Source organism: Montipora foliosa, chromosome 6 (genome assembly GCF_036669935.1).
Source record: "Montipora foliosa isolate CH-2021 chromosome 6, ASM3666993v2, whole genome shotgun sequence".
Lineage (NCBI taxonomy): Eukaryota > Metazoa > Cnidaria > Anthozoa > Scleractinia > Acroporidae > Montipora > Montipora foliosa.
The window spans coordinates 42,529,030-42,554,192 of record NC_090874.1 but is presented as its reverse complement, the minus strand read 5'-3'; the positions used below and the strand labels follow the sequence as shown (position 1 = coordinate 42,554,192).

Here is a 25,163-nt window from a genome sequence, read left to right as displayed (position 1 = left end):
GAGTGCAGCCCGCCTCTTTTAAGTCTCGTTGTGTCAGTTTCACGCTATACCAGCATAAATACGAGGTTTGCTCAAATAACTTACCTCTTCCTGTAGCCTGCTGATGGTACGATTGAGTTTTAAGTCCTGTAATCTTATTTCACCCATCTTCGTATGCCATTCAGTTACTTTAGCAGCTCCCTTGCCATCTTTCAATGTAGCCATAAGCTCTTGCAATCCGTCATGCTGAAGTTTCAGCTCGACAAGCTTGTCCTCAGCTGATTCGCGGTCACTCTTGGCTTTCCTTAATTCTTTCTGTAACGTGCCTTTGTCTTCGTGAAGCATTCGCATGGTTTCAGCAAACTTTTCCTGGGGATGAAATTGAAACTGTCAATGATGATTCGGCAACGATTCGTACGAGTGAGGGTGTAATTTTTACTCGGCTGACAGGGAAGTTAAAGGCAAAGTAATTATTAAAATATAGTGTAGATATAGTGTAGGTTGGGTGCACTAATACGGTTTCCGGTCCATTGACTTTGGAAAAATCAACCACTTAATGTAAATGCTGTGTTTATAGTGGAATGAAGTATGCTATATCAAGCTACTTTACAGATTCTCCACTTGGATGACCTAAAACAAACTACTCAAAGGAATCATGAAAAAGGGAAGACCCTCAAATGAAAGGAGGCAACGAATTGTATGTTTACAAATTCTGGTAAACTTTTCTGGACCGTTGAGGACAAATCAAGCCGTTGGTAAGGGAGAAAAACAGAAGACGTCATCAAACAACAAGAGAGTATCATTTTCATTGAATCTAGTTATTACTAATTCTCGCTATTTCGGACACCAAATGGTGGTCTCACGGGCATCCCCTTGAAAGAAAATTAAGCATACTTAGAAAAGAAGCACCCCCCCCCCCACACACACACACACACACACACTTAAACTCTTCCCACACACGAACGTGAGATTTGTGCGCTCTTCTCTGGATTGGTAACAATGCGAAAACAACAGTAGTTAACAGCAACCTGCTTTATTAGTGGAAGAGCCCCACTGTATTGCCTGCGTAGATCCTGGATTGTTCTTTTGAGGAACTTTGCTTTGTTTCTTGCCTCCATCTTGGCGTGGTAAAGAGCTTGTTCCTTTTCATCGATCTTCTGCTCCAGTCGTAACGCATACGCTTCTTGTCTTAACAGCTTTTGTGTTGCAGCCTCTAATTTGCGCACAGCCGTACCCTCGCTGACTTGCAGCGCAACAATGTGATGATGTAGTTTACCTTTAGAATGAATAAGATTAAACGACTTAGCACCGAAATCCTAGTTAGGGCTCTAGGGCGGTTACATATCTTTTGCAAAGGAAGAAAACTTAGTCTGACGGTGCGGGAAACGATACGAAGCAGAATAACACAAAATATGGTTTACATTTATGCCAGCTCGACATCCAGTATGTAGACTTCCTCCATCGCTGGCAAATCCTCAGATATGAGCATCCAAACAGCACAGAAAAAAGGTACCAGCGACACTTACATAAGAAGGAAATGACGGAGGAAACGGGAGAACTCGCTCCGAAGGAACGCTCACCCGTCCCTTACGTGCGCTACAATAAATGTGGAATCACGGCCTCACTGGCAGGCATTTTTAAACGTTTAGTTATTTTAGGAAGCCAGTACCCCTTAATTAATATAAGCAACTAATTTATTGTTGTGTTATCACTGGTGCATGCACAAATATAACAAAACTAAAAGGCTGACCACCTTGGGGCTATTTGTTGTCCAGTCCTTATAAATGGCATTTAACGGCATTATCAGCTTACCGCAAGTCCAACTTTTTAGAATCTCCGGGATAGCGAGAAAAATACTTACCTATAATGGTCTTGTCATCACTTTCCATCTGCATGTCATAGAGCTGTTTTCTAAGAGATGTAAGCTCCCTATCTTGGGACTCTTGCTGTGATTTAATGGCTTCCGTCTGGTGCGACGCCACATCTGCTACTTCCTTCAGCCGTGACACCTCAACCTTAAGCTTTGACTCGGATTCCTCCAAAGACTGCAGGCGTCGCGTTACGGCAGTGTGAGTCTCCTGTGTCACAGAGTCTAAAGAAAACAGCAGAGAAACCATACCACACGTCAGATATAAAACGAACAAATTTTTGATGACTTGGTCTTGTTTTTGTCGTATCGTTATTATCAAGGATATTTCCAATAAAAACGAAATTTGACATTTCCCTCGAAAAGCCTCATAGACAAATCATAGTATTATTTATCAGAGGTATCAAACGGGGATCAATTTACAGTAGGACAGATTAATTTTACAATTTTTTGCTTGGTGGACAGAAGAAAAAAGCAGGGATAGGAATGACCTTTTCATAAAGGCTTCAATACCTCGTCATTGTAACTGCACAAAACAATTTGCATGCTTTGCACAACAAAGCAAAAAAATCTCTATAAAGACATGGTCAGTTCCAGCCTTTCTTCCCACCAGCTTCAAGCATATGTTTGACCTACCAACACTAACGTCCATTTCTCCATTGGTAAACGTTGTGACCGTTTCGTTCCCAAGTAGGTCACAGTGGACATGAACCCAAATGGTAATATAACTGTGCAAACGTCTTGCGGACGAAATTAGGGTAAGAAACGACTTGAGTGCGAAACCATCGTAGTACTCTCGAACAACTGTCCAACTGGATGGAAATGTATGAGTTACTGAGTCAAAGCATTACACAAATATATTACTGTTGCTTTAATCATGTTATACATTTATCCTGGCCACGACTTTCACATGTTCAGCTCTGTCAAAGAGGTCCGCTTCAAGGAAAAAACTGTGAGATGCCTTTCACAGTACGTAACTATTCTTTTAAATGAAACTAACTAGTAGGAGGAAAATAATAAAGCTGGATCGAGAGTAAAAAACAATAGAGAGAAGAACTTTCGACTTACTCGAGAGCTCCTCCCTTAGTTGGCGCTCAATTCGCTGAGAGTCAAGATTCACTTTGCTAATCTGATGGTTAAAATACAACATGTCAATAAGAAATAAGAAAAGTCTTCATATCCGATACGTCAAATATCGATCCAGTAGACAAGGTCGACTCGCCTTTGTCTTATTTTATTTCCTGTCTTCAAAGTTTTAGTAATATTCCACTTTAAAAGAAAAGGGGGGGTGGTGGGGGGACCATTTCAGTCCTACTGTTACTTCGAAGTTAAACAAAATGTAACTACTGTGAAATCAAATTTGAAAATATATAGTATAAACCAACCTCAGCAAACTTTTGTTCAAGCTCTACATTTCTCTCCTCCAGTTGCTTTATCAGGTTCTGTAGCTGGTCATACTTCCGAGTAGCGTGGTCTGCACGCTCTCGTTCATTCAGCTCCTATAATGATTATCAGTATACAAGCACAGTAAACTCACCATTTCCAATTAAACTTTTACCTTTTGTGACTGACGGAAAGAAAGACGGAAAGATTGACTGATTGACTAACTGGCTAACAGACTGACAAACTGGATGAGTTCCTGACAAACTATGTTCTTTTCTTTGTACCTTCATTTCCAGCGTCGCAAGCTTTCTTGATATTCTATCAATCTCTTCCTGGCGCACGCTGCTGGTACCTGTCTCACCCTCTCCTCCCTCTATATACATAAAAAAAGATCAAAAGTCAGTTCAAAAGCAAAGCAGCCCAATTTCGATAGCATGACTAATTTTTTACCCCAAGGCTCTACGGAATACCTATAATTGTAATTGTAAAAAATTGATATTGCGTCTCGAGCATTCTGATTTGCTCATGAAGTCTCGGTTGTCAGCTGATTAGTGATATAATGAACAATTGCACCAAGTGGAGTTAAGACACTTGCGGTAGGAAGTGGGATTTCCAGGTATCCAAAAGTTGAACATTCAATAAAATTCAATGAACCGATTAATCCATTCGAGCTAGTTGTTTGTTTATTAGAATGGTTTAATCCATCTCACATTTTCTATGTGGACATACTCAAATCCGTTGCACAATACTTATCTCCTTTTCTATCTAGATAAAATCGTTCAAATCAAGCATAAAATTCCAAAAACCTAAGTGTAAGGAGACTACCAATTGGCCACTTAGAGCGCGATTCAGAGCTACCGAAGACCAAGCCGGAAAGTGATCAAAGCGGGAATTGGAAGCCAGAACAAAGGCAAGCAAACCAAGCGCCTAAGTCATTTGACAAAACTGCCTTTTATCTCGAAAGAACTTCAGTAAATAAATGGAGCTATTCATCAGCAAGTTAACTATCAAGTTATTTCTATTCCTTAAACACAGGACAAATTTGTACGAAAAAAGTGAAATGATATAGGAAGGTATTTTTTCTGAACCACCACATGTACTGATTTCCCATCTTCACAGGTTTCTTGTTTTTCTCTACGTGTTGATTTTTCTCAAGTTTCCTTGTTGCATCAATCACAAGCTACGTTCTTTGGCTATGCTTGCAATGTAAAGGTAACGTATTCAACCACTGTCAGCAATTATTTCTGAGGGCGTCTCTTCAAGCGTCAAATTAACAAAAAACACATTACGATATTTGCTGGTTGCTCAATTCGTTACCTTTTGACAACAAATCATTCAGCATCTGCTCCAAGCTGTGGTTGCGTTCCTTTAATGAAGTCATTTCTTTCTTGAGCTCTGCCTCAGTTTCCTCAAGGGCCTTCTTGTCAGCCTAAAGGATGGCAATATCAAAAATTACTACTGGTTTGAAAACAGCAACATATATAACATCGACCCTATATCTGCCCCAGCCAGGTCTGTCACTTCCCGCTGACGAGATGCCGTAAGCACGTTTGGCAAACAGCCCTTTCTGAGATCCCCTGGTGCACAATTATGTGGTAGTGATCATAACTTTTCCTTTCTTAATGACTGAACACATTTTAGGAGATGGACATGGATGATGGATTGATCGACTGACTGACTGATGAAGAAGGACGCTTAGTTCTTGCCTTTTCCCCGAAAAGTTATTTTGTTCACTGGGAATTAAGATGACCTGATTTCAATTCGATCTATAACAAAGAAACTCCTTAAAGAACCAGCTCTTCAGCTCGTTGGTGTCTCGTTAGTGACTTTCACGTTACCTCTAAGCTGTCAACTATGGCTGATCGTGCTACCAGGCTGTTTTCCCTCTGTATGATATCGCGATATTTGGCTGTGAGTTCATTATATTGTTTGTTAGCTGCTTCAAGTTCTGATGAAGGAACACTGTCATCCAGGGCTTGTTGCAATACGCTTATTTTGTATGTTGACATTTCCTAAGTGATAACAAAGCAATGAATTCCATGATAGGAGTAAGTAAAAGCAAGAAACAAGAAACTCTCGTAGACTAGGCTACATTACAGTTATAATTACAAGTGATTGGGGCTAAACTGTAGATCTAGATCTCACGGAGTGGAAGACCTTAACAAACATCAAAAAGTAAGACTCGCTGTGTTCCGGGGCAGGAATGCACTCCTTCAAACAAGCAAATCAACACTGATAACAACACATTTCTAACGATGGTAGTTTGTTCAGCCTTTCTCAATGACTTATAGTGCCCATGTGGCCAAAAGATCAATTCTTGTTTTTCATTAGATTCCAAAACTATGTTAACTAAACACTAACCGACCAAAGTGTTAAGCCTTGATTTCAAAAATACACCTGTTTATTTTAACTGGAATTTTTCTATTTCATGGTTCGCCATTACTAACTTTTAGATCTTGAGAGAGCTGGATCGAGGAGAAAATGATGTCAAAGGCTCACTAGTTTAAGAATGCAATGTGTGTGTACGCCGCAGAATTAACAAGCAGCACGGGCGGTCTGGGCTTTCAGACTTTTAAACTCGCGTTTAGCATATATACCGGTGATTAAGCTGCATTCACTAGCTGAAATTTTAAGCTAGTGAGCCTTTAACGTCACTTTCCCTGGGTCCAAACATCTGAGGCCCAATCGGTCAGTTTTGAACGTGAGTAATGGCGGACCGTGATATCCAAAACTTACACTCAAAGTAAACGGCCTTTGGATAAAAATCGAAGCTCAAAATTTTGCATATCAGATGTTAAGCAAACACACTTTCAAAATCTGAAGAAAAGAAGGAAGTGAATTTTTTTTTTTGTCACAGGGGCACTTCAAAGCTCATTTAATTTGTCAAAGTTAATCTATTAATTATTGGTAAACAAGTTTAATCCAAACTGAACTGACAACAATATTTTCTTTAAATTAAGGATGATTCTACAACACCACTCGATGATCGGCCAATAACTAGTAAACTTCAGAGCCTTTGTATCGTAATGATAGGCAAACGCAAGATCCGAGACCATTCAAGCAGAGTTAACGGTAAATCCCAGGTTAATTCAGTTGTGACTAAATCGCATAGGTTGTCATGGTAAATTTACCTGGTTTAGCTATAAGGCTTTCTTTATAGTGGAAGTACACTTAGCTATCAAGCTAGTTTACAGGCACTCCACTGTTAACAAGGTGAAAGTAACAATTCACACTTAACAGAAACATTATTAAGAACCCCAACTGGCGGGAGGCAACCAGTTGGCTATTTACAAAGCGTGGTGGAGTTGAATCAGGGGCAACCGGAAACAAATCCAAGCCAGAGGTTAGAACGGGATTTGAACTCGGAGCAGCGGCATGCAAACCCAACGCCCTAACCACTGGACCACACTGCCTCCTCGACTTTGCGAGTATTCTTGTTTCGAAAAACTTGGCCCTGAAAAAGTCGGTGGTTCGAGGTATAGCTTCTTTTCCCTATGAATTGGCAGCCTTAGACAGTTTTTTTTTTCAGTTTTTCATAGAGAAAAAAGACGCGATGGATTCGCAATCCACTAAAGTTGAATCACACGGTGAGGGCCGAGAATAAGGCAAAAAAAGGCTCCCTGCATCTCCTTACAGCACTTAGGGAGCTCTGCTAAGGCCATACGATCGCGAATTGGCCGTAGTTTGAGCAAGCTTTTCTGTTCTGTCATATCTTCACAAGACATACATGTATAAGAATATATTCCGCAGAGACTTCTGTTCCAAATAATCCCTCTTTGTTAGTAAAATAACCGGAAAGGACAACTTAGTATTCCAGACCGAAAGAAAGAATGGCGAACAATTGAAGACTTTGTCGTATTTGCAACAGATTGTTATTTGGGACTGTTCCACACGAACGAGACCCGCTTATTGTGTGGTCTTTCATTATAGGCAATTACGAACTCTTAAAAATTAATCATGGTTGGTCTCTCAATACATGCACATGTACAACATAACGGCAAGATTTACAAGCAATAGAAAGCAAAAATTGTATACTTTGTGCCTCTGCAAGTAACCCAATCGCTCCGAAATTGCTGTTTCCATAGCAACAACATCGTTTCTGTACTTCTTGTTTTCCTTTCTAAGGGCTGCCTCGACTTCCTGCATGGCAGTGTACCTCCGGGACAGAGACTTCTCGTTAACTCTTAGAACTGTTATTTTTCTCGTCATCTCACCCAACCTCTTCTTCTGCTTGTCGTCATCTTTATCAAGCGTATCGAGTAATCTCTGCAGACAAAAAGGAAGGAAATCAATTTTCTTTATGGCGGGCATCGAACAACAAGACGCATACAAAGGCTTCGTATTCATATCTTGTACAGACCTACAAGGAGGGAGATAAGCCACTGTGCGTGCACGAAAACCTCCGTCGATCGTCAAAAGTAACATCCTTTGCCAGTATCGTAAAAAGCACCTCATCAAAAGGTTTCCGTTTCTATGGGTAACCCAAAATAGCTGAGTTAATCGGCTCGCCCCTTTCGACGATAAAGAACCGAAATGCACGATAATACATAATGCAACATTAAACTCTACACTCTATAAATTTTTAAATGAATCAATTTATGGAAACCCATCGGAAACTCTGCATAGGACTAAGAAATACCCAAATTACGAATGATTTCTATACCTCAAACTCCAGCAGCCTGATCTTATCATGTTCCCTTGCCAACTCTGTTGAAGCCTTCTCTTCTTCGATCGTTCTTCTTGCTTCATCCCATTTCTCTTTTTCTCTCAAGTAGTCAGCGTATAAAAGGCCCTTAAAGAAAAAAAAAGGCGCAAAAATTCCTCTTTAATTATTTTCAAACTCTCTAGGTCATTTAGTTTACTTAGTCAATCGGGGAAGAAACGAAACGAAACGAAACAAAACTGATGAGTACTCCGAGAGAGAAAGCCAATACATTGACCCAGGAAAAAGCAAATTACAATCCGAGGTCCATAAGGACTTCTTTCACAATATAATGTAAAACATAACAAGCCGAAAAAATCCTTCATTACCTTTTGGTGAAGAATGACGGAAAACTTTCGTTTGAACAAGTCAAGGTCCTTTTCCATTTTCTCGAGCAATTGTTCCTTGAGGGATAATTCCTTCAAAACGCAAGGGAAAAGTTTTCCATTAGACAGTAGATTTTTTAAAGTGATGAGGCTAGTAGCGCTGAGTTGAAAACGGAAACAGCAAGTACAATTTTCTTGTTTTCACTCACGGTATCTATCTACACTATCACTCAGGTGACAGTCAGTACGTGTTGGAGGGCGTGGTTGGCGCAGTTGTGAGAGCACTCGCCTCCCACCAATCTCTACCAGTTTCCATTTCCTGACTCGTCCTTATAGGTGAGTTGAGTCTGTTGGTTCTCCAGTCTGCACCGAGAGGTTTTTCTCCCTCATCAAAAACCAAAATTACTAATCAGATGTGATGCGATGTTATCTTATTCGACTCCAGTTGATTTGCAGCACCAACTTGACTCAGCTGTATAGGCTTAGACGTGAATGTTGTTACTTTAATAAATCAGATAGCATTCAGCTAGATTCGTAATGGTATACTAGCGGCTTTCTGTTCAAGGAAAAGATGTGAACAAGAGTCTAAAAGATGGACTAGCGAGAGTAAAGCCTCACTCCAGTTAATAGTGTTAGACGTTTGACACGAGCATTGAAGTAAGCGAAAAAAAAACAAAAACTACTCGTCCGTGACGTCCCACCTGAAGAACCTGAACAAGATGCTCATTAAGGCTTGCAATAATTTCCGTGGATGATGGTGTCATTCCTTGTGGCAGTGGCATGGGCTGTAACTTCACCACTCCCTCGCCTAATAGAGAATTATCAAATAATTAGGAAAGTACGCGCACTCTCATTGGTAAATAGCAGTGTTAAGATGAGAGCATGGAAACACGGCTGTGACATCACACGAATTTTGATTGGTTATGTGTTGTCGGACGCGAGTTTTGAATGGCTGGAAAGAAATAGGAGCATGTATCAAGAAAATCTGTTTCAATCAAAAAGTGAAAAAAACCAGCATTTTCTTCTTTGCCGAATTATCTTTCTCGACAGTTGTGCAAACCCGAGACGCGTAACTGTCTCGAATTCTTCCAACTCCCCCTTGTGTTTAGATAAGGCTATGGAAACACGGAAAACGTCCTCTATTGCTTAAGTGGAATTAGATCACAGTGTACGATTGTGGTTCTTTAAATATAACATTTTGGGAACATAAAATGTCTGTGCTGAATGTGTGCTACAGAACTGATCTTACCGATCTCTTTCAAGACTAGTACTTCTTTCTCAAGATCCTCAATCTATCATTCACAGAACAAAGGGTTAGACAACAAATTTCCTTGAAACGTTAATTGTTTCCATTAGAACAACCCAACTTCGCTTCCACCAACACTACAACGATTATTAGAAGCTCTGAACGTTGGCCTAGCATCTGGGGCTATTTAAACCAAATTTCCATGGGCAAAGGAGATTCAAAAACAAAAAAGCCCTTCCCAAAGCATATAACTGACAGATTTATGTTCAAGACTATAACAATAAAACCAGGCCCAAGTGCAAATAAGCCAATAATATTGACTTTGTCTGTTGAGTGGTCCGATAATCCATGTTGATAGATAAACCATTGAAATTTCCGATATTGAAATACTGGAAGTTTGATTTTTGTTCGATTCCTAATTCGGGATTTCCGAAACTCTTTTCGGAAAGTAAAGCACCACTGAATACTGCACCTTGGTGTTTTTCCTCTCCACTTGCATAATTGCTTTGGCTGTTTCTTCTCTGGCATTATGCAGCTCATGACGAAGCTCCTCGTTTCTTCCGCTTAGATGTTCGATCTGCAAGAGATTTGACGGATTAATCCAATCCGAAAGATAGAGACTCGTTATCTTCCACAAAGCCAGGCGATTTAATTCAGTTGTGTGTACGTACATCCCTAACGTTTTTTTTTTTTTTTTTTTTTTTTTTTTTTTTTCTTTTTTTTTGATCTTTTTTTTTGATCTTTTTTTTTTTTGATCGATAACTTTTTATTATGATTCACACTAGTTACAACACTGGTACATCTACTTACACAACTTACAAAAATTACACAATTAACAACTACTAAAATCCATTATACTACCATCAAAACTATTTAACAATTGAATTGCGTACGCACTACGTACAATACAATGCACTTACAATTACAGGTGCTACTTACAATAATACAATTGCAATACTTACTCTACAAAAACAATATGATTACTTTTTAAACTTGCAATACCAATTTATACACTGCTTACAAAATAATACGATTACAGATGCTAATTATATTTATATTCTTACATTAAAAACAATGAGCAACAAAATAAATAGATACATGCATATTAAAAATAAATAACTTAATCAATTATATTGGAGTGAGTACCCATTTCTTTTCAAAGAAGTTGTTTTTGTTGATCTTTTTTTCAGTTTCATATTTAATCTTTAGTTTCGATTGCAGTCCTTGAATTTTAGGAAGTGTTTGGCTTCTTCTGCAGTCCCACAAAAATAATTTTCCAATTAATATGAAATAGTTTAATAAATTTGATAAAGGGCATTGTTTTGATAAAACTCCAAATAAAACGTTTTGTGCAGAAAGATGGATTGGCTGATTCGATAGAAGGTACCAGTACGATTCGAAATTAGTCCAGAACGTTTTGGAGTGAGGGCATTCATAGAAAAGGTGATATAAATTCTCAGGTTCATCATTACAAAAAGTACAAGCATCATTAATTCTAAATCCAATTTTGCATAGTTTGCTGTTAGTGTAAAGAATAGAATTAATTACTTTGTATTGGAAAGCCTTAACATATGACTCAAGTGCAACCAAATGTGGTAACGAAAAGATTTCTTTAAATTGTTGGCTTGTGAAATTAAAATCACTCTTCAATTTACGGATAATATTAGGAGGTTGAGCTTTTCTTGAGACCAGAAGCAAATAATAATCTTTTGATTTTTTGTCTTTAATATCGAAAATTTTATTTCCAATTATAAGTGATGGGGATATGGTTAATCTATCTAGGCTGATTTCTTTTAAATGAGAAGGCACAGAATGACGAAGGCCCGAAACATCCCTAACGTTGCTAATCCCGTAAACTTTCGGATTTTAAGGAATAGCATCCACACACACTGAAAAAACGTCTCAAATTGTCCCCTCGCTTCCCACACTACCATCCACCCCCGCATCTTTCCCCTAATATTTATTTACTTCTGTTTTCTTTCAGCTTTTGAAAGAAATACGACAAACAATATAGTTGTTTACCTGTCTAAGTGGTATATTGGCTCTATTTCCTTTCATTCATTACTGTGTACGTGTATACCTGAGCTTTTAATTGCAGTGTTGTATCGTACTGGCCAATCGCATTTCTAGATTCAATCATCTAGGAAGAAAGAGTAAAGGTAAATCATAAAAAAGTTCCATCAGCTGACAAAAGATTGCCCTCCCCCTGTTAAAACAGTAGGGTTACCATTTGCTCTGAGGCTCTTCAGGTGGCTGGAACCAGTTTTCGAAAACTTTAACCCAGTGACTCCTGGGGGTTCCCCATTGACGAGTAAAATCGTCTGGCGTTCGACAGAGTAAAATACTCTGGCGTTCGACAGAGTAAAATATTAAGTCTGGCCGGTTTAGGCCGGTTCAGGCTTCAAAGGGATATTAATGGGCCACAGTTTTTCAGAAAGTGATTAAGGTAGCTCTAAATTGAATTTAAAACTTTACCGATAGGAGCTTATCGTTCTTGTCCACGAAAGTTAGAAAGTACTGTCATTTACAGATGTCCTTAGGAAAAAAGAGCACTTGTTCACCAAGGGTTTGAAATCACGACCTCCCACACCAAATTCCAGTGCTCATGTAAAGATAGAATGTACCATGTCAAGGCTGTTGCCTAACAGGAGCCCGGTAGCCTGGGGATCCCAAAGAATAGCTCTGGGCGCCTTAACTTTTGACAGCAACACCTTTCACTTCATATGTTGGGCTCCTAAGTTCTCAGCGTTTAGCTCTGAGGGCCCCTTTAAAATTTTCTTAGGGAGCAGCCTTGCATGTGATTAACCTAAAGAATAAAAACTTACAGCCATCAGTTTTTCCAAGGCTGGAACTTGAACTAGTTTGTTGCCTTCTCTACCTGGAAACAAAAAAGGTATAATAACGTTTTACAACAGACAAACTGAATCCTTCAACCCATAAATCCATTATTCGTTCTGTTGAGGTGACAATGCTCAAAACGCGAGCTTTGGAAACTGTGCATTGCTTCACACTCAGCTCCACGCATATCATCTTTGAAGCTAGTAAAACTAAATTTAGTCAAATTACCACGGAACGACTGTTTCCAGTTAAACTTCTCCACAAGTTAAAAAGAAAAGAGAAAATGAAAAAAAAAAGGGAGCTTCGTCACCGGCCAAAACTCAAACCAGGAATTTTTTTTTAAACTATGACCTATACTATCATAAATTTTTATTCTTTAACATACCTTGCTGGGAATGCTCCCTCAGCTGCGCTAGGATCTCTCTCATTCCAACTTCGAGCTGTTTGTTCTCATCTTTGAGCTCCTAGTCAAAGATAAACAAAAACCAGGGGCGTTAAAATAAACTATATTTTTGAATACGTTTACGCCCTCTGACATTTTTGAGACTTTCACTTAACGAACGCAAAACTGTTGAGATGGTGGAAGAATTCCAATCTTAATTGGCGCCTCATAGAATCCTGGGAACAAATCCTAATGTAACGATAACATATGAATCTACAATAAACATGTGAACAAAAAAGAACTGGTTTTAGATTCGACTCTCCTAACATACCTTTCATGTGGCTCTCTCGAGCTGAGCATGCCTTAGAGCAGGAGCATTCAAGAATAATTCAAACAAGTAAAGGCGTTGGTGCACTTAAAGGGGCTGTGTCAAGGCAGTGCTATTGATTTTGTTTAGTTTTACCAATTACTCGCCCCTTCTCGCTATGCAACTTAACTTTAACCCAGAAATTACTTTTGAACAACACAACTCATAGCTTCGAGACAAAAAATGTCTGTCGAGCATTCACACTAAACAACACAGATATATTTCGAAAAAATTTTAGGCGGAACAGTATTAAAAAACCCAAATTGTAATCCATTTTTATTTTCTTCAATTTTGCTCATCCGTTGTCTTCTCTTGCATTTGCTGTTTCATTCAAACCTTCCTTCAATGTTTTAAATAAATATTTTCAAGTTTCACTTGATTTGGTTTTCAGTGCCAGTCGCTAAATTTGGCTACATTTCGTGATCCAGCCCTTTATTTAGGCCATGTCGTCTTTTTTATTATATATAGACAGGAATGTTTTACTGGAAAATACACCACTCATAAAATTTATACGAACTACATCCGTGACACGATTGGCGTAATTTCCATATTCTCACCATTGAGGATATTTATGACGTCATTTCCCGCCTTTGCATGGTTGTTTTGTGCAAACAGTCAGTGAAAAATGGCAAGCGATAGATTCGTGAAGTTCTCTCAAGCTGACGTAAAATCCTTCTCTAAGAAACAAGAAAATGCTAACACGAAGAATAAAACTTCATGCAATTTAAAATTATTCAAGGAGTTCCTTGAAGTGAAGCAGAAATGCGAAAATTGAAGAAATTCATGCCACCGAGCTGCATAGATATTGTTCTTGCCACTCGAACATAAAATTGATATCTTCTCGCCACCGTGTAGTATCCTTTATTTATTACATGACGTGATTTACGCTTACTTTGTTTTCCGATTCAATTTTCTTCATGTTTGACCTGTATTTTTCTATTTGTTGCTCGTTTTTCTCCACCTCTCCTTCAAGCCTCTTGTTCTGCAAAACGCAAAACGATGATCAACAGCAAAAACAGATTAAAAGTAAAAGATACAGAATTCTACCTCTTTACAAACAAAATGACAACTGAGCAGCTTCACCTTGTAGACAGGGTCTTCACAACGGGTAGTGAAATTAACTTTGATCCCTTAGATCACAACACAGCACAGGAATGCCGTGGCGTACTCTTTGTGAAAAGTGCGCGGCTTGAAAAGACTTATTTTTCGATGTTGCCTCGTGGTTCCTTTGCAGTAGTCGAACCTACGACCTTCCGATTTCCGGTTCGACTCCTGCAAAATATGCACTCGGGGTATCCCTAAGTCAAAATCGAAAAATAGATCTCTTAATTAATTTGATTCAGCGGGGTTAACATGTAACACATTTTTCAGTATAGTGAGTGAGCAACGAAACATCTCGAGTCTCGCCCAACCTCTTCCTGCATCAGGAAAGGAAGAAGGTTGAGTTAAGTGTGCCTTTCTAAGAAACACGATTTCAGTGTTTACCGTTTGATGCAATCAAAGGATCTGCAAATAAAGCGGCCTATGGATGGAATATAAAAGTCTCTGCAGCGATTATATCACGATATCGTTGATGCCAAGTTTTGATATAACTGTTCCAACCAAAGCCCTCATGGCTGCCAAAATAAAGGGTTCTTTTGAACCAGTGACTGGCCCCTTTGATTAACAAAAAGAATGTTTGTAAACAAATGTCACTACTTTTGAGATAGTTTAAAGTACTATTACAGTGTAGAGCTGAGCAATGAAACCCCTGCTATAAAAGTTTAGGAACCTTGAGCCTACCTTCAAAAATCCTGTTGTGCAGGCATGTTCCTCAAATCAGCAAGTTGGCGTTGCTCTCCGCTGAACCTCAAGGAACTGTTACGCTTTTTTTGCGTTACACATACTTTTTATGTATATCATTACAATGACTCGATCTTCGCAAGATTGAGCATACGTGAACTGCAACTATTTATACAACGGAACATACCAATGCTTTGTGGGAGGCGCGGTGGCCTCATGGTTAGTGCGCTCGACTCCGGATCCTTGTCCGGGTTCGGGTCCTGGCCGGGAACATTGTGTTGTGTTCTTGGGCAAGACACTACTCTCACGGTGCCTCTCTCCGCCCAGGGGTATAAATGGGTACCGGCGAATTTAATGCTGGGGGTAGCCCTGTGATGGACTAATATCCCACCCAGGGGGAAGTAGAAATACTCCTAGTCGCTTCATGCTACGGAAACCGGGGATAGGCTCCGGCGTGTTGGGCCACTGACTCGTAAGCAGACTTTTTACATACCAATGCTATGGTTGTATCGCTGTCCGAAACAACTACTCGAGGCAATCTTCTGGGTGAAGACTCAACGTCCTCCCCTTCTGTCATGATCAAGTCTTCAGCAGTAATTCCTAACTCAACAGCTCTGAAGGAAAAACAAAAGCATCGTTTTGAACGGTACACTAAAGAACCAACGAACTAAACCGTCATAGAAAAAACATATGACACATAGCCATACGTAGCGCTTTCACCACGGCACGAACCCTTCTTCTTTTAAAAGCGACCAGGGGCCCGTTTCTGGAAAGTCCCGAAACATTACGGGCCATTTTCAGGTGTCACAATTCCCTTTGTATTTCAAGAACGGAGAGGATTTAAGTCGTCCAACTTCATAGACCTGTTTCTTTTAGTCAGCTTGAAAACATGTTAAAAGATCGGTTTTCCAAAACAAGCGGTTAGCAATTTCACAAATGGCTTTTGCGGCCCGAAAATTTTTCGGTACTTTAGAGAAACGGGCCCCAGACGTCTAAGAGAACTGATCTCACCTGGCTCCCCTATGCAGCGCTTGTTTCCGAAGTTGTCTTTTCAGTTGCAGCCGTTCTTCTTCCAATCTTTCAACCTAAAAATGGCACTTACATTGTTACATTGAAATTTTTGGGTGTTTTTTCAGAGACAATTGTTAATTGAAATTGTCCAGATAGAGCGAGATTCAATTGAGTGTCGTAAAACCAAAACCAAAGTATAAATTACTTTGGCCAATCAAAAAGGACGGAGACAATTCAGTAAACCAATCAAAACTCGAAGTAATTACACGTATCCGACACAAAGCGCGGGAAAATGTGCACGCGCGAGCCACGATTGGTTTTGGTTTCAGTTCTGATTGGTTGAAAAAGTGGCGCGACAACTTTGAACCAATCACTGAGTGAAGTAATCATAAACCAAAATAATTCGCTAATTACTTTCGACACTCAATTGAAAACCACTCAAAGTCCGAGGATCACTTCTCTCTTTCGTCTATCACCCGCACTTCAAATATACACTTATTTATTCGTTTCAATTTTCGTTGTCGTTTCTTTTTGTAAAATGAAAATTTGGTTTGATCAAACGAGTTGACAAAGAAAAAAATAAACCACCGTAACAAAGAATAGTGAGCAGACATTTCGGGCGTTAACCTTTTCACCTGAGCAGTGATAATGTTTTTAGAACAAGATTTTCTCTACCTCTTTATTGAGTGCTCTGTTTAAGGCTACTGCTTGCTCAGCCTTAACTTTCTTCTTGTGGCGGACAACTTCAATATCCAGTTTCTCCTTTGGATCCATTCCTAATCGTTCTCGTAGCTCTTCATTCTCCATCTCTGCATCGTTTACTTCGATCTCCAAATTGTTTACTTGACTCGTTAAATCTTCTATATTCCTGAAATGAGTAACAACCCGGTAAATTTCACAATTCATGTGCTAGCAAGAATTAACCTTGCCGACTGTAACTAAGAACACTGCCATCCAAATGAATGATGCGAACCCTTCATGCCTGTTACTAAATGACTTTCACTTCTCCTTAGGAATTGTCAAGCACTGAAAGCCTCACTTCAAGATCCTAACAAGGATCCAATAGTCCGTAGTACAAGCTAAGTCATTCAAAATGTCATCTATTTCTAAAAGGATGACTGAGTCTTTGAAGATGCGATTTCCCCAACTCCTGTACCTTACGGCTTCAGGTTTGTTTTCTCCACTTAAATTTATGGCCCGAGAGCAAACAAAATGAACTAAAACAAGCGGACGATAACTTGCAGCACGGACGGAGAATTCAAAACCAGGTCAGTAAGTGGTGTATGTGTCGTGGTCCTATTTTTTCCCTATGGATTAGCTTTTTCAGGCTACAGTAAAAACCCGCATATAAGAACCAAGAATTTTCGAGGTCAGGCTGAACGGGTTTTTATAGTTTAGGGTAGTTTATCACAATTCAGGGTGATTAGGTTCTTCTTAGGTTCTTATTTTTCAGAGGTTGTCGTAGTGTAATCATTGGCAGAAATTCTGTACTACAAATACAGAATGGTTGAGCACTTGTATTTTCAACAACAAAAATGCTCGCCTTGTTTGCACTGTTAATAGCTTTATGGATAACATATTTATAGTGAAAATCCAAACAAATGTAAATCAAAGAAAAGATATCACAATAATTCTTTGTCATAATTTTCTGACACGATTAAAATCCAGAATTTTTATCATCAAATTTGCATACTGTAAGAAGCTATTTTTCTTTGCCAGGCTGAACAGGTTCTTATATTTTTGGGTATTTCAATGCCGATTTTCAGCCTGTAGGTTCTTATATGCGCGGTTTTACTGCAGTTCAATTTTGATTTTTCCTTTGTTTTAGATTGTGAGAATAAACAATAAACCAAAAAAAGGTCAAAATTGAACTGGTTTGAAAAAAAAAAACGTTTAAAACCAAGAAGGAATTTGAACCACAGCATAAACACGAGTAGTTGCACAAGCCAGTACATTGATTGAAGACCAGTGAAATGCAATCTCTGTGCAAGCACCATACTCCGTTCTTTCCACAAAACAGATGCACCAAGTCTTGAAGTCTCATAACACCCTCCTTGCCTCTTGGAGGGAGCTCAAAAGAATTCAAATGAGGATACATCACTGGTGAATTGAACCAGAAATGCTCTCCCAGTCTTCTCTAAATACCAATATATGGCAACGTCTTACTGATCTCTGATGCGTATTTGAGCCTTGCAGTCCTTGATTTCTTGTACTGCTTCACTCAAACCGTATTCTCCCTGTAAGAAAAAAAAGACCTTGAATAAAACGACTGTGTAAATCACATATATACCCGTGAGCTGTTTTCACAGAAAAGAAACAAACGTTTTCATTGGTGTACTGCCAAGTTATATCAAAAAAAGAACTTATTTTTGAGGAGCGAGTATTCTACAGGAAGGCAAATGTCACTTTGGCTGGAACCAAGGTCATTAGCCTCCAGGAGGTCTATGATCTATGATAACTTCAACTTCGTTGCAAAATAGAAAAAGAGAAATCGTTATCTTATCACCTTCAAAATTCGGTAGCACGATAGCCTGTGGGACATTAACAACCGAGCAAGGCTTTAACGATGTTCTTACCCTTTCATATTGCATCATTCGTGCCAACAAATCATTCAATTGCTTGTCTTTTGCAGCTGCCGCCTCCTCTGCCTATGTTCAACAAAGGACGAATACAAGTTACTTTACACAGCGCCGGCGCACGACCTGCTTGAATGCAGATCAACACAATCGCTTTTTCCCCTAAACTTGGAAAGCATAAATCAGGCTGTGGCTTTCAGTCGGTAGTGCTCTTCAAACTTTTAAATAGTCTAAAATGTTCGCAGTTGTATAAAAGGGCTAATTCTAAAAAAATATGATACTTGCGATTTGAGTAGACAAACTTCCTTCGAATCAAAAGTCACGAGATTTTAATCTCCAAAACGGAGCATCAAGTGTGGCCGAAAGACGCTAAGAACTGATTTCAGTAAAGTTCAACTACTTTTCAACCAAAACACTATTTCTATTATTTTTAGTACAACCGTGACAAAAAAAATGTCGAAACGATCGTGTTTAAGCCTGGACGGAGGAAATTTTAAGCTTTAATTCTGAGCAGAGGCGAGCACCTCCAAACAAACATTCAAACTCAAAAGTCGACGAGGAACTGACCGACTGGCAGTATTGTCTAAGGAACAAAAACGTGCTAAAAATCTGTAAAACAACGCCCTTGAGTGAGTTTTGCGAGCGGCAGTACATCAAGTACATAGCCCACATCGCAAGGCAGACAAACGCGAGCAAACTAAAATAGTGGCTATTCACGTCATCTCAGCACCGGTACCCAGTCGACCACTGGAAGCAACTAGCCGAAGACCTTCATGTAAAAATGGACGAACAGAAAGTTAGACGTATGCTCTTCCAAAAAAAATAAGCTTCAAAGGTGGCTCATAAAAAAAATTGGGTGGGTTTAAAGTGGTGTCACCTTCTCCTCGATCCAACTCTCTCAGGATGTTCAAGTAAAAGCAATGACTGACCTTTAAATATGAAAATCCCAGTTCAATAAACAACTTTCTTTTCTAAATTAAGGCTTCACGTCTACCCTTTCGAGGGTTGGTAAAAAAAATTTCGAAATCCGAGGAAACTGAAAGGTTTTATTTTTGTCACAGGGGTACTTTAAAGAAGGCAAGAAAAGGAAGCCTACCATGATCATTCTGTCTTTGACTTGAAGACCTTCCACTTGTTCTCTTTGAAGAGAACTGTTGAGTTCTTTGATTCGCTTTTGTTGGTACGCTGATGGAACACCTAAAAAAGACATCATGTTTCTCAATCAATGCTCAAAATGCTCAACTCGTGAATACTATAGGACGGTAAGATCATTGCTGTCGTGGTTTTAAAAATATGCAAAGCTTGGTTTTCCCAAAAGCCTGACAAGTAAAGTCTATTGTCAGTGCAAAACGATTTCCTCCCGTCTTCATAGAAATTAGATAGTTACCAATTCAAACATTTTTTTTTTGGCTTCGCGGTTCCTTCAACAGTAGAATCATTATTGCCTTAAGTTCGTGTACCAAGTCACATTTTTTATTGAAGTTGACTGAATTCTGAGAGAGGCTTGCGTCAAGCCAGCGGTTTGAAAATCAACTATTCTTTTTCAATTTTTTTTTCGTTTGTTCCCTTCCCTCATTGAGCGGTTCAAACTTCGATACTCTACCCCCAGAAATTTTCGGCCCTCCTAAAACTCCATTACATTTCCCATTATGTCTTGAAAAAGAAGACGTTTCAAATAATGAAGCTTTGCAATTAGTTTGAGTCTTGTTTATCTTGAAACCATACTAAAAGAGACTCTAGTCACTGAATAGGTCGATCAGTTTTCTTTTATATATTTTCGGACCAAAAGGCATTTCTGCTCCCAAGATGAAGTGCTGACTTTCTGCCAGAAGACATGAGGTGTGTGACCCCACAAGTGGTCTTATCACCGGATCCCTCCTAGTCCCTTGGCACCGCTGTTTCGAGACATTAACGGGATTGATAAAAAAAATGGTGGCAAAGCCGTTAGGTTGAAACAAAAACCTGAAAACGTCTATTAGAGCCTGAATGCGCACTTCAAGTTAAGCTCGATCGGGAACTATTCAAAGGGTCAATAATAAAATAAATATCATCACTAAATAGTTGTCTTCAACCACTCAAAGGGGTTTTTATTTATCATTGCGTTTAATGCAACTGCGAGAATGATACATTTGAACACTTTCGCTACTAGCAGTATCGCAGGACAATGGCCACGTTTAAGGGCCTTGCAGCCACTAGTCTGTCGTTTCTCAGAAGTACAGCATCCAAACAAGTAGTCAGAAGGGAACAGGTTCACCTGTTGCTGGGAGCAGTGCGATTTCTTTCTCGAGTCATAGAGCGAGTTTCAATCGAGTGTCGTAAAACCAAAACCAAAGTAATTACTTTGGCCAATCACAAGGGATGGAGACAATCCAGTAAACCAATCAAAATCGAATTACACGTAGCTGACACAAAGCGCGGGAAAATGTGCACGCACGAGCCACGATTGGTTTTGGTTTTACCTCTGACTGGTTGAAAAAGTGGCGCGACAACTTTAAACCAATCATTGGGTGAAGTAATGCAAAACCAAAGCAATTCGCTAATTACTTTCGGTACTAAATTGGAAACCGCTCTAATCAACAAAGTGAATATTTTTCAATAAAACAAATTATACCCCACCCTTCTCAGACAGAGCTTTGACTTCCTCTGCGTATGAAGCCAAACCGTGCATCTCCTTTGACGCCTACAATCAGAAAAACGCGATAAACATGCTCTCCCCAAGAAGGACACGAGAAGTGATGGCCTCGTGAATCACTTGAAATACTTTGAATACAAAAATTGTATTTTCTAGAACTTAACTGCGATTTCTAAAGGTATGTACGTTTATTTGTAACACGGTTTGATGTGTGTCACATCTTTGTTAGTTATGAAATAGTTTGGAAAAACTGTCTGAATCACTTTAGGTTTTGTTTTGTACTTTCGATAGTATTGGTGTTTCGGATATACTTATTTTATTGTAAAGCGCTCAGACCTTTAGCTTATTATTAGTAGTATTAGCAGCAGTAGCAGCAGTAGCAGTAGTAGCAGTAGTAGTGGTAGTAGTGGTAGTAGTAAAACCGACATTTGACTTGATTTACTTTCATTGTTCATTTCAGTTTACAGTGTCCCCAATTAGCGCTCCAGCGCTAGACACTTAAATAAAGTTCCTTTCCTTTAGTAGTAGTACTAGCAGTAGCAGTAGCAGTAGCAGTAGCAGTAGCAGTAGCAGTAGCAGTAGCAGTAGCAGCAGTAGCAGTAGCAATAGTAGCAGTAGCAATACTAGCAGTAGCAGTAGCAGTAGTAGTAGTAGCAGTAGCAGTAGCAGCAGTAGTAGTAGTAGTAGTGGTAGTAGTGGTAGTAGTGGTAGTAGTAGCAGTAGCAGTAGCAGTGAAAGGAGTCGGCGTGGTCCAGTGGTTAGGGCGTTTGGTTTTCATGTGGTTGCCCTGGGTTCAAATCCCGTTTTAACCTCTGAGAGGACCTAACAAGAGAGGTGTTCGCGGAAAAGTAGAGAAAAAAATATATTTAAATAGATAGAACATTCAAAACAAATTTTTAGGAAGACGTATACCCTTACATTAAAACAAATTGTGCTGCAAAATGGAGGGTGGATGCCTGAAATATCCAGGAGCGTCCACCATTGGCATCCAGCTCATAGATGAATACCGCTCAGTTGACTCGTAAATCACAGCAACCCATGAGCCCCGACACGGAGTAGGGAGAGACCAGCCACCCATTACACTCATCCCCCAAGGGGATGGGGGGACCCAAATGAACAAAGTCCAAAAAACCCCAGAGCTAGCTCGAAACGGTACGAACAACTCGAGAACACAATTCAAAACGCCACGCACCAAAGCAAATGAGATCCCGGCGAATGTGCATATAAATTACTCACCCCTGGACAAGGGGGATGGATAACAACTCCTGATTGTTTGCAATAAACTCCATTTAACTACATGAAAAATGTTCTAGCCTGATTGCACACAATACCTTTTCCAGCTCCTTTCCGAGCATCTCAATTTTCTCATCTTTCTCCGCTACTGCCTAAAAATAAAATCTCCTTGAAAATTTCAATAACGAATACAAGGTACATGTAACATCAAAAACGTTTTTTGTGGTTTTTAACAAATCAAGTTACAGCCCACATGCACTCCACACCCTATGGAGTACTTACTGTACACTTGCTTCCTTCACTCCATTCAATTATGTATTTCAAACCCCTTTTACACACCCACAAAATTGGCACGGCACTCCGAAATAGCGGCAAGGTATCAATATTTGGAGTGCCGTGCACACCTCCAGAGATGGCTCGGCACCACTATAATTTCTAGCACGGGTGCCTAATATGCCTTCTATTTGTTCTGTTGACACACGAAAATTTTACCGTGCGGTGCCCGAAAACATAAGAACGGTACCGAGATTTCGGAGTGCCGTGCCAACCTTTTTGTCAGTGTAAAGAGGGCTTAATCCCCCTATATCATTTACATGTACCCTCCTTTGAAGATATGGCTTTAAAGATATTAACACCACCCGCCTACATTAACCTTTTAGTATTTTTAGGGACAAAGTGGCCTTGCAATTATGAGAATAGTTAACTCCTCTTTCCGAAATTTCATTCAGGTAAAAACCCCCCTTTCGTCGAGTTCACGGTTTCCCTTAACTTATGCAGGCAACACAAAAGCGGCGAGGCAAATATCCACTATTAGTATATACTCAAACAGTGGATAGCGTTGACCTCGCGCGCTGGCTTCTCAAACTCCGGATATCCTTTGCTATTTACCTCCAAGCAATTCGCACGGAATTTGGGCCCGAAAATGTTTTAATCTTTGCAGGAATAAATGAGTTAAAATCATCTTTTTGTGCTATATTATCTCACATTTTGAGTATATACAAAAACAACTATTCACCTCAATGTCGGTGGCTAGTGGTGGATATTTACCGAGACGCGAAGCCTCCACCTCGGTGAATAGTTGTTAACTATCCACCGACACAATAGTTGTTAATTAATCAAGTTTACGGGCCGTAAGGTGAGTTACCAGCCTTCCCTTTCTTCCAGTTCAATCTAATAAGGCCATGAATAGAGCGGTTTTCAAATCAGTGTCGTAAAACCAAAACCAAAGTAATTACTTTGGTCAATCAAAAAGGAAGGAGACAACCCAGTAAACCAATCAAAACTCGAAGTAATTACACGTTGCCGACACAAAGCGCGGGAAAATGTGCACACGCGAGCCACGATTGGTTTTGGTTTCACTTCTGATCGGTTGAAAAAGTGACGCGAGAACTTTGAACTAATCACTGAGTGAAGTAATGCAAAACCAAAGCAATTCGCTAATTACTTTCGACACTCAATTGTAAACCGCTCCATAAATAAGAAACAACCAGCCCTAATTTACAGAACGACACAGGAAAACAAGGCTGATGTCATATTCCTTACCAAATTTCTTCTTTTGTTAATCAAATCTCTCGAAAAACACTTCCTGAGATCAAGAGCAGGCCGAAATATAGAAAAGGGCTTGCGACATTGATCAATTTTTTGAGCCAGAGTAATCGAAAAGGTATTGTTTTGACTGGATGTGCATGCCCTGCTATGCTTCAAAAGGATTTATCGTGTAAATTTTCTCTGAAACACAGCTACATGTAACTGGATACAATTTCATTAAAGCTGTAGAACGTTTTCTTTTTTAACTTTGTTTACACAAAGCACTGAGAATAAGAGTTCTTTAAATCTAGTCTACCTGTTGCAGCATGGCCAAAGAGGTTTTATCAGCATCTAATTGAAGACCTGCGACTTGCTGTTTGAGTTCCTCCACTAATGACTTGTATTGCTCCAATTCAATTTCTTTTGCTGCAAGGATAGCCTGTACCAAAAAGGGTCAAAGGTCTACTTTTTCGTGAATTAAAATTGTATTATTCAGACAATAGATTCACAATATTTAAGGACGGTGCCTACTATTGTTATCGCGCATACGTTCTACGCATCTTGAGATACTCGGATTTCCTATTGGTGATGCTTACTAATACAGGGATAATTTTGCGCGGTTTAAAACTATCCGGAGAAAGTAGATCTTAGTAAGTACTCTTGGTATCCAAAAAGAAAATTGGGGGTAACCATACATTTTTCATAGATAACTAAGCTTCAATTTAAGAAAGAACACCATACGTTTCTTTGTATTTTAGAGCTTTTTACAAATATTATTCATGAATTATCTTTGAAAAATGCGTGGTTACCCCCAATTTTCTTTTTGGATTTCAATAACACTTGTTAAGATCTACATTTCCTGCCTAATCACACACCGAGGCAAAAATATTGTTAATTAGTAGGCACCGTCCTTAAGAAGAGCTAAGGACAAGTTAAACTTAAACACCATAAAAGCTCCGAGTGCCAGTCACCTCGCTACCAATAAACTCGCCACTTCGTTCTATAAGGGTGACAGTTGATGCAGTTGGATAAAATTGTGGTGGCGAATCGGGCTTTGGAGAATCTTTCTGGAAGCAAGATAGTCATAAAACAAAACTACATGCAAATTTTGCTACAGTGTATTTGTCCATATATTTTTTTTCATTTTTCATGGGTCGGACAAAAAAGGTACGCAGAGTGAACAAACTGATAGTCTCTAACTTCACGACTGAGCTTGAAAGATACAGTGAACAGCAGTCTATTCCTGGCACGAAATCACAGAATGTTCTGAAATTAATTTTTGAAAGATTCTTTTTAATTGCAAAGCACTTTA

At 39.4% G+C, this 25,163-nt stretch overlaps 1 protein-coding gene across 4 annotated transcripts in view; it reads right to left on the bottom strand.

Annotated features, from left to right (window-relative positions):
- The window catches only part of LOC138007412 (centrosomal protein of 290 kDa-like), a 74,852-nt gene that overhangs the window by 33,026 nt on the left and 16,663 nt on the right, over nucleotides 1-25,163 (bottom strand). For 3 of the 4 annotated variants that reach the window (XM_068854301.1, XM_068854300.1, XM_068854302.1), the window contains exons 13-39: nucleotides 24,168-24,290; nucleotides 22,423-22,476; nucleotides 21,076-21,139; nucleotides 19,556-19,656; nucleotides 18,460-18,531; nucleotides 18,050-18,120; nucleotides 16,559-16,751; nucleotides 15,884-15,957; nucleotides 15,366-15,486; nucleotides 13,983-14,072; nucleotides 12,727-12,805; nucleotides 12,329-12,381; nucleotides 11,584-11,643; nucleotides 9,976-10,080; nucleotides 9,507-9,549; nucleotides 8,959-9,065; nucleotides 8,261-8,350; nucleotides 7,893-8,021; nucleotides 7,265-7,495; nucleotides 5,068-5,241; nucleotides 4,547-4,658; nucleotides 3,514-3,602; nucleotides 3,232-3,345; nucleotides 2,915-2,975; nucleotides 1,841-2,071; nucleotides 1,008-1,255; nucleotides 85-348 (exon numbers count right to left, since the gene is read on the bottom strand). In XM_068854301.1, coding sequence (XP_068710402.1) covers nucleotides 85-348; nucleotides 1,008-1,255; nucleotides 1,841-2,071; nucleotides 2,915-2,975; nucleotides 3,232-3,345; nucleotides 3,514-3,602; nucleotides 4,547-4,658; nucleotides 5,068-5,241; nucleotides 7,265-7,495; nucleotides 7,893-8,021; nucleotides 8,261-8,350; nucleotides 8,959-9,065; nucleotides 9,507-9,549; nucleotides 9,976-10,080; nucleotides 11,584-11,643; nucleotides 12,329-12,381; nucleotides 12,727-12,805; nucleotides 13,983-14,072; nucleotides 15,366-15,486; nucleotides 15,884-15,957; nucleotides 16,559-16,751; nucleotides 18,050-18,120; nucleotides 18,460-18,531; nucleotides 19,556-19,656; nucleotides 21,076-21,139; nucleotides 22,423-22,476; nucleotides 24,168-24,290 — 3,153 coding nt within the window. Of the gene's footprint in view, nucleotides 1-84; nucleotides 349-1,007; nucleotides 1,256-1,840; nucleotides 2,072-2,914; nucleotides 2,976-3,231; nucleotides 3,346-3,513; nucleotides 3,603-4,546; nucleotides 4,659-5,067; nucleotides 5,242-7,264; nucleotides 7,496-7,892; nucleotides 8,022-8,260; nucleotides 8,351-8,958; nucleotides 9,066-9,506; nucleotides 9,550-9,975; nucleotides 10,081-11,583; nucleotides 11,644-12,328; nucleotides 12,382-12,726; nucleotides 12,806-13,982; nucleotides 14,073-15,365; nucleotides 15,487-15,883; nucleotides 15,958-16,558; nucleotides 16,752-18,049; nucleotides 18,121-18,459; nucleotides 18,532-19,555; nucleotides 19,657-21,075; nucleotides 21,140-22,422; nucleotides 22,494-24,167; nucleotides 24,291-25,163 lie in introns of those variants that run through there. The other variant, XM_068854303.1, reaches the window with a different exon arrangement.